Source organism: Solanum verrucosum, unplaced genomic scaffold, assembly GCF_900185275.1.
Source record: "Solanum verrucosum unplaced genomic scaffold, falcon-dt-bn FXZP01000259.1, whole genome shotgun sequence".
Taxonomy (NCBI): Eukaryota; Viridiplantae; Streptophyta; class Magnoliopsida; order Solanales; family Solanaceae; genus Solanum; species Solanum verrucosum.
The window spans coordinates 54,006-75,447 of NW_026019973.1; the positions used below are offsets into that span (position 1 = coordinate 54,006).

At 34.7% G+C, this 21,442-nt stretch overlaps 2 protein-coding genes across 2 annotated transcripts in view; both read left to right on the top strand.

Annotated features, from left to right (window-relative positions):
• LOC125817257 (uncharacterized) overlaps positions 1-6,400 on the top strand; it is a 50,223-nt gene extending 43,823 nt beyond the window's left edge. Inside the window, exons 3-4 of the mRNA XM_049496804.1 lie at positions 3,053-3,198; positions 4,997-6,400. Coding sequence (XP_049352761.1) covers positions 3,053-3,198; positions 4,997-6,400 — 1,550 coding nt within the window. The remainder of the gene's footprint in view (positions 1-3,052; positions 3,199-4,996) is intronic.
• A 6-nt stretch (positions 6,401-6,406) lies between these two features.
• On the top strand, positions 6,407-9,054 carry LOC125817258 (uncharacterized). Its single transcript, XM_049496805.1, has 5 exons — positions 6,407-7,328; positions 7,686-7,771; positions 7,854-8,422; positions 8,687-8,886; positions 9,029-9,054. The coding sequence occupies exons 1-5, from the start codon at positions 6,407-6,409 to the stop codon at positions 9,052-9,054; spliced, it is 1,803 nt and encodes a 600-aa protein (XP_049352762.1).
• Positions 9,055-21,442: the final 12,388 nt, after the last annotated feature.

Consider the following 21,442-nt stretch of genomic DNA (forward strand, 5'->3'; position numbering starts at 1 on the left):
GTGCACTTCACACCCATGAAAAGGACTCTACTTAGTGTGGCTTTTCAGACATCCTAGGACACTTAAACCTAATGCTCTGATACCAAGTTTGTCACGCCCCAAGCTACCCCCAAGACGCGGACACGGGACCTAGGACCACAAATGATCCCAAGCTAACCCTGCTGGCATGATCATGAGCATACTAAAGATAATAAACTGATGCGGAAGCTAATTCATAAATAAATCTGAAAAGATGGGGAATACTCATATACTATAACTGAATATATCAAATCTGAGAGTTTAATACAAAAGAAATATCAAACTTAAAACACTAAGCTGAATCTAACTATGTCTGAAATAAGCCTCTAAACTGACTAGAAATGTTGGGACATGTCCCAACTAGATCTAGCAAAACTGAAACTAAAGACTAAAAATACTGAAAAGAAACTCATGACTATTGTCCCCGAAGAATGAGGACTCACCAACTGATTCTGCTGAACTGAAGATCGGGAATCGATCTAAGCGTGATATGGATGCTGAGAACCTGAACCTACATCACGAGAAGATGTAGCGCACGTATGCGTCAGTACTTGAAAGGTACTGAGCATGCAGGATAGAGTAATGCTGAAATAACATATAACTGAACAAAGCATACTGAGCAATGATATAATCTGAACATGATATAGATACTGAAATACTGAATACTGAGCTAACTGAATGCAATGACCAAATTTATAACATGCTGAGACTGAATACTGACTGTACTGAAATATGGTCAATGCAATAGAGTCTGACTAAACTGTGGGAGCTACTAATAACCGACATAAAACCACATGAGCTAAATGTGGAGTCCGATGTATACGCCCCATCGAGAGGACCCAATATACCCTGCCAGAGGTATAGAGGCATGCTGGCGTGATCACTAAACTGATGTTGCCCACAGAGGGGACTTACACCTACGTGGCTCGTAGTTCTGGGACTATATGGGTACGCTGAAACCCTAGTCCAACTCGGTATTATGCTACTCCCAATGAATTAAGTGGTTAACTAGTTATGAATGAATTTCTGTAAATACTGGATAGCTCGAAACTGAACATGCAAACTGAGAGTGCAACAATTAATCTGATAATGATGCATTCATAAACTGAGGCATGTAAAACTGAATACTGAAATATCTGACCTAGCATGTGTAATTCAAGAACTAAAGAAATACATAGCTAGAGTTCTGAAATTCATGTGATAAACTGAGCAATAACATGATAATCTGATTTGGAACATTTAAATAACTAATTCATGATGGTCTGCTATAATTCTAGAAACCCTAGGTCTGTTCATAATCATGGAATCAAGAATCTGATTGAATTCTAGGGACCTAATGGGCGAAAGGAACTCACTAGTGAAATCCCACATACCTGTTGACGAATTCCACGGAGAAATCTTTCGATTTCGGGGCTGGAACTGATGGAACCTTGCTGCGTTCTTGAACTAGGGTTCTTGGCCTTTTTCTCCCTTCTTGCTTCTAATTTTTCTAAGTTTGATTAATGATTTGACTTAGGTAAGTTCTAGTTATGTTTCTAGGTTTAAACTAATTAAAACCTCATGATTTAGGGTCTAAACGACGTATCTTAGGGGTTAAACGAAATAGGAAAAGACCAAAAGACCCCTGAATTAACTGCTGTCGGAGTGACCGACGGTTTGGACCTACGGGCCGTAGGTCAATCTACGGTCCGTAGATTGGGTCCGGAGTTCGAGTCTGCCCGACAGGTCTTCACTAAAATGGGCATAACTTTTTACTCGGAGGTTGGAATTTAGAAAACTTGGTGGCTTTGGAAAGGTAATTCAATTATCTATCTAACCATAGGTTATGGGACACATAATTCATTTTGTGCTAAAAGTTATGACCATCTGAAGTTGACCCATCAAAATTTTCAGCTAACTGGCTGCTAACCTTCGATCTACGATCAGACCTACGGACCGTGGATCGATTGACGGTCCGTGCTGGTCGACCGTAGTTTGTGTCAGAGGCTGTTAAGGGAAGTCTTGATCCACGGACACAGACCACGGACCGTGGTCTGATCTACGGACCGTGGGTCTGTCCGTGAGTCGGGACTTATCCAATTTTCTGAGCTGGTTTGGGGAGGGGTTGCAGTGGTGAACCACGGACCACCAGCACGGGCCGTGGTCTGACCTACGGTCCATGGATGGTGACCGTACGTTGCACCTGCAACTTTTCAAAATCTGCATTTTTATCTGTTTCGAATACTGGGTGTTACAGTAGAGGTGGAGGAGCGAGTGGTTTTTATTGCATGATCTTGCTAATTGAATTCTTATATTATGTGGTGGTCATCGGGTTGACCGATGATGCCTACCAGTACGTGTGGTTTGTACGGATACTACTCTTGCTATGTCTTTTTGGGCATAGTCTGGATATGTAAGAGCCTTTGATTGACTGTGTTATCCGGTATTTGTGCAAGTGGGAGGTAGTAGGTACTCCATGGAATTAGTCTAGGTGCGTGCAAGGGGCCCAAATGCCACGGTTATAAAAAATAATACTTTTAATGGTTGTATTATAAGTATAATTAGGCATCCTTGTGACTAGGAAATCTTCCTTATTTTCTGTAGACTATACTCCTATAAAGGAGCTCATCGTATCACTACAAGAAACAACTTTATTTAAGACCAATATTTATGGACGAGTTAATAATCCCGTCTCTGAAAGTACATATATTGGGACGATATTTTATTTCGGTCTTTAATTTCATATGTTATTGTGAATGTTCTAAATCTGGTCTCTAGAAAAAGTAGTAACTCGTCCCAAATTAAAACTTGGGTCTTGAGAAATATATTGGAAGGCGGGAACATATTTTCACCAAAAAATTAGCCGCTTAAAAATTCATCAATTCACTAAAATTCTAAAAAGGAAAAGAAAACAAAGAAAAGACACTTCAGTTTGTTTCTCAATGAAATCAAAAAGAACCCTAGCAGCGATCTTCCCTAGATAGCAATCAGCTTCCCTTACAGCGATCTTAGTGTACGTAGCTCTCAACTAAAAATCTGTGTTTTCTCAAAACAGAGAAAGCACGGGTCTGCCTAGCAGCAAACGCAATACAGGTCTCATTGATTAGTGTTTCATCTCTGTTTTCTCAAAACAGAGAAAGCAGAGGTCTGCCTAGCAGTGATCTCCACTCAATATATATCTTCTATTCACTCGGCTCTCAGGTATGCCTCCACTTCGACGAGTTGATTTGATTTTTTTATGTACAGTTGATTTGTTGTTTGTTTTGTGCGAGTTGTAACTCATCGTCTTGTTTGAGTTCTTGTTCTCTAAGACTAGATGTTGATCGTTTTCTTAAAAAAGATTCAGTTTCGTAGTGTGATATGATGCCAAAAGTGAAGGGGATCGATCAGTCCTTAAAGAAGTATGTGTTCCTAAAGATAAATAATAATGAACTTGAAAAGAGGCACTAACAACTCAATGAGCTAAAACAATATTAAGAGATAATATAGAGAGTGTTTTGTTTAAGTTGAGAAATCTGTTATGAATTACAAGTGAACTACTAACAGGGCAAGTGAGACAAGTAATAACAGAATGTTACAACTGAATAAGTTAAAAAAAAGATAGTTTCGTTTGGGTCTGAAACTGATGAAATATGTAAAACACAATAGAACTGATGCAACTAACCTCCTGTGGTGCTGCACATAGAAGATTGAATGAGTGATAGTTTCGTTTGGGTCTGAAAATTGGAAAACTTGATAACTTTCAAGAAGATGCATTCTAATAGTTGTTTAAAACATTCTTTCAATTTTTTCTAATTGGTTCTCTTATTTCTGTCTACTTGTATATCAGCTGTGCATCCTCTTCTGTGAGTTTTTTTCCTTCTCTAAATTCAATTTGTTGATTGTTTTCTTCTTATAGCATAGTGTATAGTGTGTTCCTAAAGAATCGATCATATTTTGACGATTAAATTAACACGAGCTGATGAACGATGAAGAAAGCAATAGAAAACTGATGCAAATTACCTCTTGTATATGATGTACATATTAGGTAGAAACAACGATAGTTTCATTTAGGTTTCAAAACTTGGAAAACTCAAGATTTTTCAATAGTTGCACCATAGATATTTTTTCTGTAAAACAGAATCACTGGCTATTTTCTGTCTGTTCAACTTTCTGGTAAGCTTCCTCTTTTGGGAGCTGATTTTTTCTTCTTCTCTATATTTGATTTGTTTGAGTTACACTATACTTGTTTGAATTACTCTTCATCTTTGAGATTAGCTGGTCAATTCTTTTGAAGTATATCATAGTGTTTTGTGTGTGTCTAAGGAATCGATCATATTCTTTTACAATCAAATTAACTCGAACTCACAAAAGATGTAAGAACAAACAAAACTGATACAAATTACCTCATGTGGTGTTGTACATAGAAGGTAGAAATAGTTATAGTTCCATTTGCGTTACAAACTTACCAAACTCGAGATCTTTCAAGAGATACGTTCTTATAGTTGCACCATATATTCGTCCATTCCTATCAAACTCACAATCACCACAAATGTATTAAAAAAACTGTAAATAACATATTGTAATTAACTTTTAGAAGGTTAAAGATGCAACTGAGTACTTACCATTATACTTCCTGTGATTCTATATATGAAATGTAGAAACAATGATAGTTCTCTTTGGGTGTAGAAACAATGATAGTTCTCTTTGGGTTTGAAACTTGACAAACTCGAGATATTTCAAGAAGAAACATTCTTATAGTTGCACCACATATTCTTCCATTCTTGTAAAAGTCAAGCTCGACAAATTTACCCAAATGACTGTAAATAACAAATTGTAAGTTGTGCGCATCTTATAATTTATCAAAACGTCTGTAAATAACATATTGTAAGTTGTAAATAATATTTTGAATTTAATTTTGATAACATAGTGAACTAGGTACAAAATCACAAGTTGTGTGCATTTAAAGTTTTTCCTTATCGTTTATATTTTCTTATTCTATTTTTATGTATTCTCCAAGGTTATGGCACCTAGTAAGCAATGGATGCAACTTTCTCTTGATAAACGGGTTGACCAAGCCTATTTAGACGGGGTGCAAAAGTTTTTGGATTATGCTTTTCGGGGATTAGGAGAAGAAGATGAAATACGATGTCCATGTTACAAATGTTGTAATACAACATTAGGAACTCGTGAGATGATTGATACACATTTGAAAGTATATGGAATAATTCAAAATTATACTTTTTGGTATCACCACGGAGAACATTTAGGTGAGCCAATGTCAAACTCTGAAGATGAAAGTGATCATGAAGTAGAAGATTATGAGAGTGAAGATGAAGTACAAGAGTTGTTGAATGATTTATATCCTAATGTTGATGGAGGAGCTACCCACACTGGTTATGATGATGTAGTTGAGGAGGAACCAAATGTTGAAGCTAAAAGATTTTACAGCCTATTGAAGGATTTGGAGCAGCCACTATACCAAAACTCAAAGGCTTCAAAGCTTTCATCTTTGATTAAATTGCTTCACATCAAAAGTATGGGTCGTTGGAGTAATGTGTCATTTAGCATGCTATTAAAAATGTTAAAAGAGGAGTTATTGCCTAATGGGGCCAATTTGCCAAATTCATATTATGAGGCAAAGAAGATTATTCGAGATTTTGGGGTTTCTTACGATAAGATTGATGCTTGTAGTAATGATTGTATGTTATATTGGAAGGAGGATAGCTTACTCGATTCTTGCAAAATTTGTGGTGGGTCCAGATGGAAAATAAATACACATACTGGGGAAACAAAGAATAAAAAGGGTAAAAAGATAGCCTCAAAGACTTTACGTTATTTTCCCTTAAAGTCTAGGCTTCAAAGGTTGTTTATGTCTACAAAGACATCTTCTCTAATGACATGGCATAAGGATGAAAGAACTAATGATGGAATAATGAGGCACCTAGCTGATTCAATGGCATGGAAGTCATTCGATGACCTTCATCCTTCATTTGCAATCGAGCCTCGCAATGTTCGACTTGGACTGTCTAGTGATGGATTTCAGCCATTTCGCAATTCAAAAATCTCACATAGCATTTGGCCTGTGGTTCTTATTCCTTATAATTTACCACCTTGGTTGTGTATGAAACAAGAAAATTTTATATTGTCAATGCTTATTCCTGGTCCAAATGGTCCTGGAGATGCAATTGATACATATCTTCAGCCTCTAATTGAGGAATTGAAGGAGTTGTGGGAAGTTGGTATTGAGACCTTTGATGCATCAACTAAACAAAATTTTAAGTTGCATGCTTCTTTGTTATGGACTATCAATGACTTTCCAGCTTATGGAAATTTATCTGGATGGAGTACAAAAGGAAAATTGGCATGTCCATCTTGTAATAAAGACACCTCCTCAATTCGATTGGCTAATTGTAGGAAATAATTCTTTATGGGTCATCGACGTTACCTTCCCAAGGATCACAGATGGAGGAATGACAAGAAGTCATTTGATAATACAATAGAGAAGAGGCTCCCACCAAAAACATGTTCTGGAATTGAGATACTTAATCAAGTGCAAGATCTTGAAGGACAACCATTAACAAAGGATCCCAAGAAAAAGAGGAAGATATCACATGAAAAAAGAAATGATAATTGGAACAAGAAAAGTATCTTTTTTGAACTTCCATATTGGAAATCTCTCTTGTTGCGACATAATTTGGATGTCATGCATATTGAAAAAAATATATGTGATAATATCATGGGGATAATCATGAATGTCAAAGGAAAGACAAAAGACACAATTAACACTCGGTTAGACTTGAAGGAAATGAACATTCGGCTAGAATTGCACCCTATCCAAAGAGGGGAGAAAGTTGAAGTTCCAACTGCATGCTACACATTGTCGCCTGAAGATAAGCACAATTTATGTCTTTTCTTGAAGAATTTAAAGGTCCCTGATGGATTTTCATCTAATATTTCTCAATGTGTAAACTTGAAAGATCACAAGATATCTGGATTAAAAAGTCATGATTGTCATATTCTTTTGCAACATATTCTCCCTCTTGCTCTTCGTGGTATGTTGTCCAAAGAAGTGTTTGAACCTCTTATTGAGTTATCAAAATTTTTTTGTGTGCTTGGATCAAAGGAGTTGATGATTGATGACTTGACACATATTGAAGCACAAATTCCCATAATACTTTGCAAGTTAGAAAAGGTCTTCCCTCCTTTTTTTGATGTCATGGTGCACTTGCCTGTTCATTTAGCTGGTGCAGCACAGATTGGTGGACCTATTCATTATCGGTGGATGTATCCTATTGAGCGATGGTTATATTTTTTGAAATCTCTCATTGGTAATAGGGCATGTCCAAAAGGTTGTATTGCAGAGGGCTAGATTGCAAATGAATGTATGACCTTATGTTCAAGGTATCTGCATAGAATTGACACAAAATTCAATAGGCCAGAAAGAAATGATGATGGGGGTTTAAAAAAGTAAATGGGGGTTTATCCATATTTTGTCAATCTGGAAAAAATTTGGGAGCTAAAAATCCTTTTGAGCTTGAAGCTAAAGAATTGGAACAAGCACATATATACATTCTGAAGAATTGTGATGAAGTCATACCATATCTTGAGTATGGAGAGTTCTTTTATATAGTATTTTTTTTTTCTTATTTCCTTTAAGGTGATATAGTTTCTATATGAAATTTATGGTTAACCTCAATTTTGTATAGAGTTTGCACAAAATCATATAGATACTGCTCAACACTTGACAGATGCAGAATGGAATCAAGAATTTATTGAATGGTTTAAAGATAGGGTGAGAAATACATAAATAATAGATTCAACATTTTGACTTTTTACTAATCATTCTAAATTACTAAATGTTATCTTACTTTTAGGTTGCACAATTGCATAAAGCAAATAATAGTCAGCTCATGGAAGATCTTCTCTCACTTTCACGTCGTCCTACCAAATATTCAACACATTCTAATGGCTACATTGTTAATGGATATAGATTTCATGTAGAAGATCATGATCAAATGTTAAGGACTCAAAATTGTGGTGTTGTTGTAGTTGGCGAGAGTGATAAAGATAGTGAGAATGTTGATTACTATGGAATTTTAACAGATGTGATTGAATTGCAATTTATCTCGAATAAAAGAGTGATTTTGTTTCGGTGTAACTGGTTTGATGTGTATGACAAAGTAAAAGGAGTTAAAAGAGATGAGTATGACTTCGTGAGTGTGAATCCGAGTAGATTTTTGAAAACAAATGAGCCTTTTGTTTTAGTTAACCAAGCATCTCAAGTGTTTTATGCTAATGATAATTCCAACAAAGGTTGGCATGTAGTAAGGAAGACTCAACCTCGTGATTCCTATGAGATGGGGAAACAAATGGATGATGATGATGTTGTAGTTGACTTAGAAAGTCCTTCACAAAAGAAACAAAAAAGAAATGATGAGGTAATGTATCTTTTGTGAACTGATAGACACAATTTCTTTTATATTACATTATATGGTCGCACATGATTCTTATTTGGCGGTGGGGATCGCGAGATTGATTTCTCTTTTTGATTATTGATAATTCATACTGTTAAAAACTCCTATTCTTGATTACTTTGATTCTATTCCTTTAGTTCACTAGTAACTATTGAAAGACTACTTTTCTTTTGTTCTTCAGTTCACTGATAGAAAGTTTCCTTATTATTTTTCTACCTTTGACTTTTTTACAGGTTCAATATGAAAACTGAAAATGTGGACGGATCAATTATGAAGAGTACTATCAGATACTCATTTGTTGCTCCCGGGACAATTGGAAAAGGACGAGGACGAGGGCTTAAATCTTTGACATCAAAAGGAAAAGATCCAACTAAGAGTTTATTTTTTCAATCTAGTGATCTAGTTAAGCAATACATCCAAGAAGTTGAAACAAGTAAGATTTTTAATATATGTTGAGTTTTTAATTGCATAAATATACTTATCCTACTCACTTATCTCACTTTGTAGTATATACTTATCCTCTCATCAATGTATTATCATCTATCTATTTATGGATGACTTTTGCTTTTCTACAGGTGCTATTGGGAAGGGGCGACAATAAGAACTTACCAACGTCACCATGTCTTCTAGTCATGATAAGAGAGTGATACATAAGAAGTCCATGGCTCTTGAGAAAGGGTACATGCAAGTTAATGCTTCATCTCATCCATCTATCAAGCAAGTTAAGCAAAACATCCAAGAATTTGAAACAAGTATGTTTTTTCATGACTGTTGATATATTAATTACATAATAACTTAAATTAAATGTCAAAGCTTCTTCGCCTATAACTTAGTTGTGCTGGTCTGTCTTGCTAATTTTATCCATATAGTAAACTCCTACAAGTTGAGGCCTTATTTTTTGTCAAATAGTTACAGGGAAATTGTATTCAAACAGTAGCGGTTTGTTTTATCCAGGTTCTATTGGTAAGGAACGAGGAACTGGACATAAAAACTCCACCATGCCTTCTAGTGAAGATCATACTCCCTTTCATTCATTTACTAATCAAGTAAAGCAATGTACCAAAGAAGTTGAAACAAGTATGTTTCTTTTTTAAAATCTGTTATATTTTTAATTCCATTTAAAACAGAAAGTAAATGTCAAAGTTTTTATAATATTACTTCTTGATTCTAGGTGCTATAGAAAAGGGAAGTGAGCAAATGCCTAGATCTTTCTGCTCATCTTTAGGGGTTTCTGAAAAGAATTTGGAATCTAGTCGAGGACTGCCATCAATGGATAAAAATCCCCTTGTTCTTGAGAAAGAGAACACGGAAATCAAATCCCCTGGTTCTACTAATCAAGTAAGGCAACCCTCCCAAACAACTGAAACAGGTATGAAATTTACAAATCTATGCATTATCAATCTGTACAACTAAATTTTACTACTATAGTTCTTACTAAATTAATTATACAACTACAGGATCATCTAATCATAAAAAGGTAAGAAGGGTTTGAGGGACCAACAAGTGTAAAGAAGTTGCATCACTTGAAGCCGGAAAGAAGCTGAAAGTAACATTTTACAATAATCGAACAGTTGGAACAAATAGCAATCTGTTTTCAAGGCACCTAGGAAAAATAATTCGTGATTGTAACATGTGTCCATTGGGAGTATCATCGTGGAGTGATATCATGCAACAAAAGTTGGATCACCTGCTATTGCGGTAACAATTATGAATTACATCGTTTAACTTGTTGAATCACAACTTGCTTTTCCTATTCAAACATTAACCACTACTGCACATCTTTTTCATGCTAAATTTTTACACACTTTTTGTATAGTTGACGCACAATGTTCACTTTCCTTTTTCATTTAAGCTCGTATTTTAATTATTGTAGGATAAATTTGAGAGTGTTGACTTGAATGATCATCGTGATCATATATTTGGATGGATGAATGAGTTATGGAATAAATGGAGAGGATACTTGCATGCTACTTATGTGAAGAATAAGCCAATCGTTCAAGCTCTTAAGAATATTCCAAAGGGAGTAGAAAAGAAGGAATGGGAGTGGTTAGTTAAGGGACACTTTTGTTCTGAAAGTTTCCAGGTACACCTAGTGATCTAATAGTCAACATTATCAAAGCAATCATTTCACAGCTCATCGTGATATTGCAGCCCTACCTTCCTTGTTTGACAACCGAGATAGCCCAGCAACAAACAAGCTCATTTTATTCCTCATGTCCGCGACCATCTCCGGAGCATAGCGGGATAATTGTGTGAACTTCAAACTGTACTCATGAACACTCAAGGACTCCTGCTTAAGTGTGAGGAACTCACGTACCTTGGCCTCTCTCAATTCTCGAGGAAAGAAATGCCCCAAGAAAGCTTCTTCAAAACCGGCCCAACTTGCAGGTGGTGCATTCTCAGCTCTGCCCCCTTTCCACTGGTCAAACCATGTTCTAGCAACATCCTTCAGCTGATACGCAGCTAGTTCAACCCGCTCAGTATCTGCCACATGCATCACATTAAAAATCTTCTTCAACTCCTCAATGAAATCCTCTAGATCCTCAGTAGTGCTCGAACCCATGAAACTCGGAGGATTCATCCCCAAGAACTCACGAATCCTAGAAGTGTCAGCTCCTTCCTGTCGAGCTCCCCTTTGCTGACCAATCTGATTAGCTACAGCTTGACTCAACATTCTAATTGCCTCTCTGAACTCGGCATTAGAAACTTCCCCTTGATTTTGCACTCCCGGTGCATAGGGTAACTCTTTCTCATCAACATAACGTCTAGGAAGACACCCTCTACCAACTCTTCGTGGAGGCATGACTATCTGAAACATGCGCAGGCACGGATTAGAAAGAAACTCTTTAGAGATAAACTCTAACGCATGAAATGAGTGTGAAAGAAATGAGAAATCTTCATAAATGTTGCAGCCTCCCAATAATAGATGTGGCGCGCTTCACACCGATAACTAGGACTCTACAGACACGGCTTCATAGACTCCCTAGGACTTCTGAACTCTGTGCTCTGATACCAAGTTTGTCACGCCCCGAGCCTACACCCTGGGCGGGACCGGCACTCAGAGACCATTTTTGGCCCCAAGCGACCATTGGCCTGGCTTTCTTATTTCAGCGGAAACCTAACCCAACAGAATAACTCAATGCAATGCAATATTACAAAACAACTTAACTTATAAAATATGGCCATAAAGGCAACTCGAATCTTAAAATAGAATATTTATATATATATATAGATGAGAGACTCAAAACTAACTAACTGACAGTCTGTCTATGAAGCCTCTAAAATACTGAGACGGATGTTGGGACAGACCCCGCAACATCCTAATAAAACAACAACTAAGAACACAAAATAATTGAGTCCTCTGGAATGCAAGGAGGCTCACCACTGACTCTGGAGTGCTCAGCTGGATCAACAACGTGCAGGATGCTGATCCGGGGTACCTGAATCTTCATCATCAAACGATGCAGGCCAACTGGCATCAGTACATGGAGTATACGAGTATGGCATCAATAATCTCTGTGTATGAAAATACAATAACTGATGTGGGAGTTTCTCTAACCGACAACCATCACATAAGAGCTATAGTGATGATACAGCGATCGACCTCACGCTGTCAGAGCATCTTATACCTGGCCAAAGGTATAAGACCTGAACTGCCTAATGGATCCACTAGTCTAATCTGAAAAGGATTCATCTAAAAAGTATGATCATTTTCTACCCATGGTGACTAACATAGTTCTATGGGGGTTGTGGGTTCTTTGAACGCTCCCCCAATTCGGTGCTCGATACTACTCCCAAAAATGTACTGGCTCTTATGTTTTTAAAACATATTTCTTCCTGTTGATATGAGATAATTACTCAAAAACTAGCCCGAAGGCTCTTTTGGAAATCTCAGTTTCCAACCTCGTTTAAATGTAAAAACATTTCTTTAAAACTTCTTTGGGAATACATAGTTCCGTAATAACTTTGAGAAATGAACTCAACTTTAAACTCTTTACTTTACTTGAACTCTTGGCTTGATGTGAAACTCTTAACTTAACATGAAACTCTTAACTTTTGACTTGACTTGAAACTCAATACTTTTGACTTGACTTGAAACTCGAGTCTTAAAAAAATGAAGCTAAAACATTCACTAAAGACTCTTGAACAACTTTAAAAACTTGCTTTGACTTACTTCACTTCTAAGCTTAACTCTTAATATCACTTGACTTATAACTTTACTTGACTTGGAACTAACTCTCCTTGAATTGGATTATGAATTCAAGGGTAATAATTTGTGTTTGGAAGGACCCCATGATGATTAGGAATAATTTAGGACAGCAAAACTTCAGAAAAATAACAAAATTAAATTCTGAAAATAGTGGAGTCTGCAGCGCAGAGCAGATTCTGTTCACAGAGGGAACAAATTTGTGACGCAGACTTTCTTCAGGCAAGCTGCCCGACTTTTCTCCATCATGTTGCCAACTCTAAACCCTCTTAACTTCAAAGGTTCTTTTCCCAAACACTTGGGGTCATAAACCCCTCAACATACAGTGGATTCCACTCAAAAACACAACCAAATTTTGTCCCAAATCAGCAAGAACTTCAACAACACAACCAACAACTTCAACAACCAAAATAAATCTTTTCTTGGAATTAAAAACGAGTTGGTGTGTGGGGGTATGAACCAACCAACACTAAGGATCATAAAATCCCTCAATATACAATAGATTTCAACTCAAGAACACAACCAAATCATGTCCCCACAACCAACAATAACTTCCACAACACAACTAACAACATCAACAACAACTAACAACTTCAACAACAAATCCAATCTTTTCTCAAATCATAAAATGAGCTTGGTGTGTGGGGGAAAGGATCAACCCACACAAAGAACTCACATACCTTGATAGGGATCACCCCCGATGAAATTTCACGATGGAAACTTGTTGATCTCCTCTTTCTCCTCTTCTTCTCCTCTTCTCTTCTTCTTCTCTTCTTCACTCTCAAGAACCCTAAGTTTCTCTCTTTTAAAATAGAATAAAAATGATCCACAAACAGCCTAACACAACAATATAACCTCAAAAGAAATGATTTGTGAAAAGACCAAAATGCCCTTAATTTCCGGACGGACTCCCTGCCAACTGCCCAACTTTCAAAGGGCATAACTCGCTCATACGAACTCGGAATCGAGCAAACTCGGTGGCATTGGAAAGATCGTTCCACAAGCTTCACAAGCATAACTGGAACTACTCCTAAATCATCTTGAGCTAGGAGTTACGACTAGTCAAAGTTGGCCAAAAACTCACTGATTTCCACACTTAGCCGCCAAATTTTCCAGATTCTGAATTTTTTCCAAAAAAAAGACTACTTCCAATTTCAAGCTTCTTCATATTCATTTTAAATTGTCGAATGTTACAATATGAATATAATTTTGAGTGGTACTACGGGGGTGCAAATGTTTGTTGTCTGTGTGGAGCTGCAAACTGTTCCTTATTTTTGGGTGCCAAGTGTTGACGATTCCGGGTAACTTAAGTTTCTTATGAATTGTTATATCTGGAATACCCTTTGTAGTATCATATCACATGTTCCTTCTTCCCAGATTTTAGACAACAAACAGAGTAATGATTTATGCATATATATTGAATATGCTAATCACATGCTACAATCCGCAAGTCACATGTTGCAGTATGGTGTATCCTTGTCAAACTCAGTGTGTTGCATTTGAAGCTGAAAAGGAAAGTCGTTCAGGATAAATCTTATTGCTCCGATAAAATGAAAAAGATAAATGCTTATTGCTTATTATGCTTGAATTTATAGCACAACAATTGATGTCTTCTTCTCTTTTTTCATTTATAACATAGTTGTAGTAGATGTCTTCTTCTCTTTTTTCATTTAAAACATAGTTGAACAATGGGACAATAGATGTAAACTGATTATCACTGTCTTCCAGGATGAGACCACTGTGTTCTAATCCTGATACATTGATACACAATCTTAATGGGTTTTGAATTATGACACTGGACATAGATTTCACAGTTCATTTGAGATTGTCTGAAAAGGAACGATAATCCCAGCTAACGTAAATAGTAGAACTTAGTAATTCAAATGAAATTTATTAGAAAGAGTGTGGTAGATGTGCTCATATTGGTAAACATAACAAAGAAAGGGGAGGAAAGAGCTACCTGTTGATATATGCTTTCTTCAGTACTCTAAAACATAACAGATGCTTCTAAATTCGATATGAATCTGTCAATATCATATGTTATTCTTTTGTTCCATTTTTTATCTTTGCTTAGGAGTACAACCATGTCTGGGAAGATGGGGATGACAGGTAATGCTCAACTTTGTTTTTTTGTAGTTTGTACAAACCTTAAGACTCTGGTTCTGTTAACTTGATTTGTTTCAGGAGCTCCATTACTTCTACATCTTGATTCTCTATGTAAAAGAGAAACATTAGAGTTGAAGCTTGTATCATTTTGGTTTACTGTTGGATGACTTGACCTTTACTTTCTAACTAAATGATATAATTGAGGTAGTTCACTTATTTGTTGCAGTAATAAGAAAAACTTTCAGGTAGTGCTTTATGAGTTTCATCGGAGCAAAATTGTCCATGATATTATAGTTTGAATGCTACAGCTTTTACTCATATCCTTCTAATTCTTGGATATTTATTTCAATCGGGTTTTCTTACTGCAGATATATCGTGGATGATCTTCCAGTTTATGACTCAACAGATGATGAATCTACTCTAGTGATCTCTGGAACTAGTGGAGGAAATGAGCACACAAAGATATTGAATGACGGTGAGGGGTCTACGTTCAAGTTGGAACCAACTAATAGCGCAACCAAGAAGTCTCAACGCAAGCCCAAGCTGAAGGTCAAATATCTCGTTCTTACTTTTATTCCTTGTATTCTCATGTCACGATCCAATTTAGGACCACGACCGGCGCTTAGGAGCTAGTGTTCAAAGCAATGCTTATTGATAGTTAATAGAAAATCAGACAGATTTCCTCCACTTTAGGGCTATCCAAAAATTTCCCCTATCTCAGAATCAACAATAGAACCAATCAATATCAACCAAACAAATAATATCTTCATCAGTAGCCATTCGCAACACAATAATACTAAGTCCATCTCCAAATGCGAAAGTGAAGTCTAAGACTAGTCACAAGTCTATAAATGGATACGGAGGGAGTATTACCTTGAGTATTTAGAGTAGTGGTTCAAGTCCAAATATATGCCAAAGTTTCTTAACAGGCACTTCGAAGGAGTTGAAATTGATCAGTGATCTTTATTTGCAAATATTTGGTTGATGTGTGTAAGGATAGTAGGTAGTCATGTGTTATTCTCCCCTTCTCATCTTCTCTTCATTTAGTAGTACTTGCATAGTATCTTATTCTTCATTTATACTACTACTTGTTACTTCAATTACATTGTTTATCTTGTTGATTATGTTTCTTTGATCTTAACAGCGATTAAAAACTGCTGACCTGGGTTGGAAATATGGGAAAAGAGCAAGCGAGACCAATAAGGCCGCAGTTGAGTGTAACTTTTGTAAAAAAGTTACTAATGGCGGAATCTTTCGTCACAAACAACACCTTATTGGTACTTGCAGGGACGTCTCACGGTGTGAACAATGCCCGGATGTTGTAAGGGAAGAAATGAAGAAATATGTTGATGTAAAGAAGGAACAAAAACGTCAGGCTTTACTTCAAAAGGATGTGACTAATACTAGTGATGATAAAGATGAAGATATGGAAGAAGGTGAAGCTACTGAATAGTCACTTCCTTCAACAGTCATAGAATGCAACAATTATAGCTAGTTGATGAAGCTGAGGAAGATGAGAAATAGATGTTGAACCATTATAAAATTGATTTTGTTTGTCCTATGGGATTTTGTGATAACTACCTTTTAGTTTTTAATGTGAACTTTTGTTATATTTATTGTCTCCATTTATTTTGCAGATTTTTTGTTGCTTCTGAATTATGAGTAGAGCTAATATACCCTTCACTTGGTGGAATTCTCATTTACACAAATTTATTTCCTTGTATTCTCATGTCACAACCCAATTTAGGATCATGACCAGCGCTTAGGAGCTAGTGTTCCAAGCAATTCTTATTGGTATTTTAGAGAAAAAGAATACTACTCATGACAATAATAAAAATGATTAACGTTGCTACACTAAGAGTTCTAAATTAAAAGGATGTTAGCAAAGAGCTAAACTTGAGGATGCTCACAGTTCAAATAAAAGATAAAAGAAGCTTTTTGTAGAGGTTTAATCCGAAAACAAGATTTGGTGGGAAACAATGAACCAAACACTTGATATAAAATAAACTCTCCATTGCTAATCCCTGCATTACTAATCGTTGTGCTATTAATTTTTGTACCAAATGACCCCTATGCTATACAAGACAATGTAGGAGTAACCTCCGTGATGGTCAAGATGAGGGAAGCAAGGTTGAGATGGCTTGAGCATGTGAAGAAGAGGTGCGGGGAAGCTCAGGTAAGTAGGTGTGCGAGTTTGGCTATAATAGATATTTAGGAGTGGTATAATAAATATTTAGGAGTGGTATAGGTGATATTTGGGGAAGGTGATTAGATGGGACATGCACATCTTCAACTTACTGAGGACATGACTCTAGATAAGAAGATTTGGCGGTCGAGGATAACAATATAAGGACAGTAGGTAGCCGTGTGTTGTAGTACTTTTACAAGGAATAAGCAGGGAGTTATCCTTCTCATCTTCTCTTAAAAGTGAATAAAATACTTTTTTGTTTTTAACCTTTTGAAAGTGCATTTTTGAATGAAAAAACAAATAGCGATATGTTTAACCTCAGTCCTCGACAGTTCAGTCGCGGTTTTCATGTCCGTTGCTTCTTGACTTCAGGTAAGTGTTCTTTCTTTCCTCTTCTTTTTTTCTGCTCTGTTTTGCTGTTCTCTGCTGCTACTGCTGCTCTGTTTTGCAGACTTGTTCTGTTCTGTTCTGTTCTGTTTTGCTGATTATTTTTCTTAACAGTGATTATATATTGTTACAGTGATTAAAATATACTGCTGATTATGTTTCTTTAATCTTAACAGCAATTAAAAATGGTTGACCCCGGTTGGAACTATGGGAAATGAACAAGTGAGACCAATAGGAACGCAGATGAATGTAACTTTTGTAAAAAAGTTACTAATGGCAGAATCTTTTGTCACAAACAACATCTAGTCGGTACTTACAAGGACGTCTCACGGTGTGCAAAATGCCCGGATGGTGTAAGGAAAGAAATGAAAACATATGTTGATGAAAAAAGGGAGCTAAAACTCCGGGCTTTATTTCAACGGAATGTGACCAATATTGATGATTAGTACTATCTCTGATCAGCTAGCAACAGTGTTTGGTGAGTCCTCGTCTTTTCGAGGAAACCCCTGTTGTTCGTATTGTTTCATCACAAATGCTAAAGGAATTAAAGCTCTTGACTATCAAAAAGTCTCTTCCTAACTTAGGAGTCGTTTAGTTAGAAGAACTTAGCAAGTTATCTAGATATAAAATTTAAAACTAAATATATTATGAACTTAGTTGAGGGTATAATTAAAATCAAGATAAATTTTATATTACCATCATAAAATTATATAATCTCATATAGAAAGTAAAATAAATAATCATAATTATAATCTCAAGTTATAATCTTGATATTGAATCAAACCAGGTAGATTTAATTTTCCTTTCCAGTTTCCACATTCACTATTTAAAAAAAAACAAATTACTATTATATTCCATAATCCATAAAAAAAAATGTTTGTTCATACTATTTAATTTACAAAAATTAGAGAAACGATTAAAAGTTGATCAAAAAATTCTTCCTAATCATTTAGTTAAAAGGATTAACTGATTATTCCAATATAAAATTTAAAATTAAATATGTCCTGCATTTAGTAGATGATATAACTAAAATTAAGATAAATTTTATATCACAATCATCTTATATATCTCATATAGAAAGTTATAATTTCAAATTATAATTATGATTTTGAACCTAACAACTTACTAGATCTAGTCTTCCTTTTCCACATTTACGATTTCTTTTTAAAAAAAATAAATTAAAAGTGTAAATATTGACAGGGACATGATAATTAATAAAGTTTATCTTAAATCTTAATTACCCTTCTTAACTTGGATATTTATTACTCCCTCCGTTCCATTTTATGTGAGGTAGTTTGACTCGACATAGAGTTTAAGAAAAAAATGAAGACTTTTAAAACTTGTGGTTCAAAATGAATGATAGAAATTTGTGTGACTGTAAATCATTTCATTAAGGGTAAAATAGACATTTTATAGTTTAATTGTTACTTAATATAGAAATGTGTCTTTTTTTTTTGCACTGACCAAAAAGGAAAGTAAGTCACGGGACAGAGAGAGAGAGTATCATTTATCCTCCCTCAACCAAATTCTTAACTTGCGAGATTATAGTGGAATGTTATTGTTTTGTATTATAGATAGTACAAATAAGTAAAATTATGATCTAATAGGAGTTAGTGTTCTCATGGTTAGTGCACCATTATTCATCAAACTACTATTTTACATATCATAATTTGTAAAAAAAATAATTCTAGATGTTTATTCATACGGTTTCATTTACAAATATTAAAGAAACAACTAAAAACTTTTGACAATCAAAATGTTTCTTCCTATCTCTATGAGTCATTTGGTTGGAGGGATTAAGTGAATTATTTCGATATAAAATTTGAAATTAAATACATATTGTATTCAATTGAGAATATAGTTTAAATTAAATAAAATTTATAGTACGATCAAAATATTATCTATCTCATATAGATGGCAAAAATAATTTCAAATTATAATTTTTATTTTTGAACGAAACAATTTAATAGATATTAATCCTTCTTTCAACTTTCAGGATTTTTTAAATTAAATTATTGCATTACATACTTCGTTGAATATGAGTTAGTGTGCTCTTGACTAGTTCACTATCATCTATTCAATTATTATTACATTTCATATTTGATCAAAATGTTATTTTTAGAATACTTGTTCATTGTCGAAATGCAATTTCTAGAATCTCTGTTTACACATTTTCATTTGCAAATATTAAAAGAACTACCAAATGCCTAGAAACTAATTTATCCTACATTATGTTAAGGGTATAGTTAGAGTTGAGAAAAAAGTTCATATCATAATTATAATATTAACTATATCATATAAAAGGTTTAATAAGTAATTATAATTATGATTTTGAGCCAAACAACTTAGTATTCCTTTCTACATCTATAACTTTGTTTATCAAATTATTATGTAAAAAAATTAGGAACTCCATAGTGTAAGGAGCAAATTACATATTTCTATCCCTACCTTTTTTCGATTTACAAAAATTCCTTAAAATTAGTTTCATTTGGATACATAAGCCAGATACAATACATCTAATACATTAAAAAATAACCAGTTACGATTTAAAAGGAAAGGAAATGTAAAACTGAATGTGATTGATTTCCCCAAATCACGTAAATCAAGTTAATGTCGATCTCCACCAAATCGTAACAACTTCAAAAAAATCAAATTTTGTTCTCTCAAATCTCTCCCAGATCGTAACAAATTTTTAAAAAAAAGTCAAAAACAGCAGTTGATACATGATGAATATCTCTATTTTGTTGAGACGTTCAGGAGTCTGGAAAGCGAGTGTGTTATAAACAATACAAAAAGTGATGGAATAGTTATTGGACAAATAATTTCTTTTGTGAATCTCTTAGTTCATCAAAGATCTTTTTGATTTTGATTCAAAATTGATGAAAATTTTGACATTCAAATTCTTCTCCTAGTTCATCATTCTTTTCCCGATTTATCGAAGATCATTTCAATTTTGATTCAAAATTATCAAAAACTTTGAGAAGATACATCATAAATATCTTCGTTATTAGCCTTATGACTATCATCGTCAGGGGTTTGAAGAAGTTCTTGAGCTTCTCTGAGGGCTCTCAGCCTCTCCCTTCTCATCGTTATCGTCACCTCTATGGCGTTTTCCTCCTCAGCCGTCATTGACTATACATTACTATTTATGTATCATGACCATAAAATTATGCATTATACATTATTATTTATGTATCTTATTCTAATTGAAAAAATGTTGTAGTTTATAAGAGATATAATATACATGTAATTGTTCTCAATAGCATTTTTTTTTGTGATTGCTACATAACACTGTGGTTAGTTGATATGTATCTGATACATACAATAAAGTCTGAAATTTGTTGAATTTGATATACATGTGTTAAACAATTGGTGTAACTATGTCTTAAAATGTTACTCGAGGACTGCAGATACATAACAACATCTAATACATAGTCAATTAGACAAATTTATGTATCATATACAAAAAAAAATTATAAATATGATATACACTGATTTAGTTATAAAACAGTGTTGCATATAACAACATATGATACATAACAATGTTATATACATAACAAAGTTATGTGTCATAAACATAATTATGATTATGATACAAACTGGTATTATTATAAAACATTAGTGTTTATATATCAACAATAATATTTGATAATGTCTACAGATACATAGCCTTCTAGTAGAATAAGTATGGGTGTATGTATCGGGTAGTAAAAGATAACAAATTTTGTAATAGTTATGTATCAAATACATAATTATGAACACGATATATACTAATTTGTGTTTTAATAAATTAGGTTTATGTATCAAAACTAATATTTGAACACGGTACATTGTACATGATGAAATTGTAATGTATCATAAAGTTGAAACGAAGGCATTATACATAAATTTATGAATCAAAGTCAACTACATACATTATGAACCTTGGGTAGAGAATGATATTTATCAACATGTTCTACTTTTCCCCCTTTTTCTGTATCAGAAAAAAATGAACAATCATCATCGTAAGAATCATAAATATGATCCATATTAAGTGAGACGAGAAATTGGAAAAAAATGTACCGTAAGATGAGATATTATAGATCCAACTTTTCTACCCAT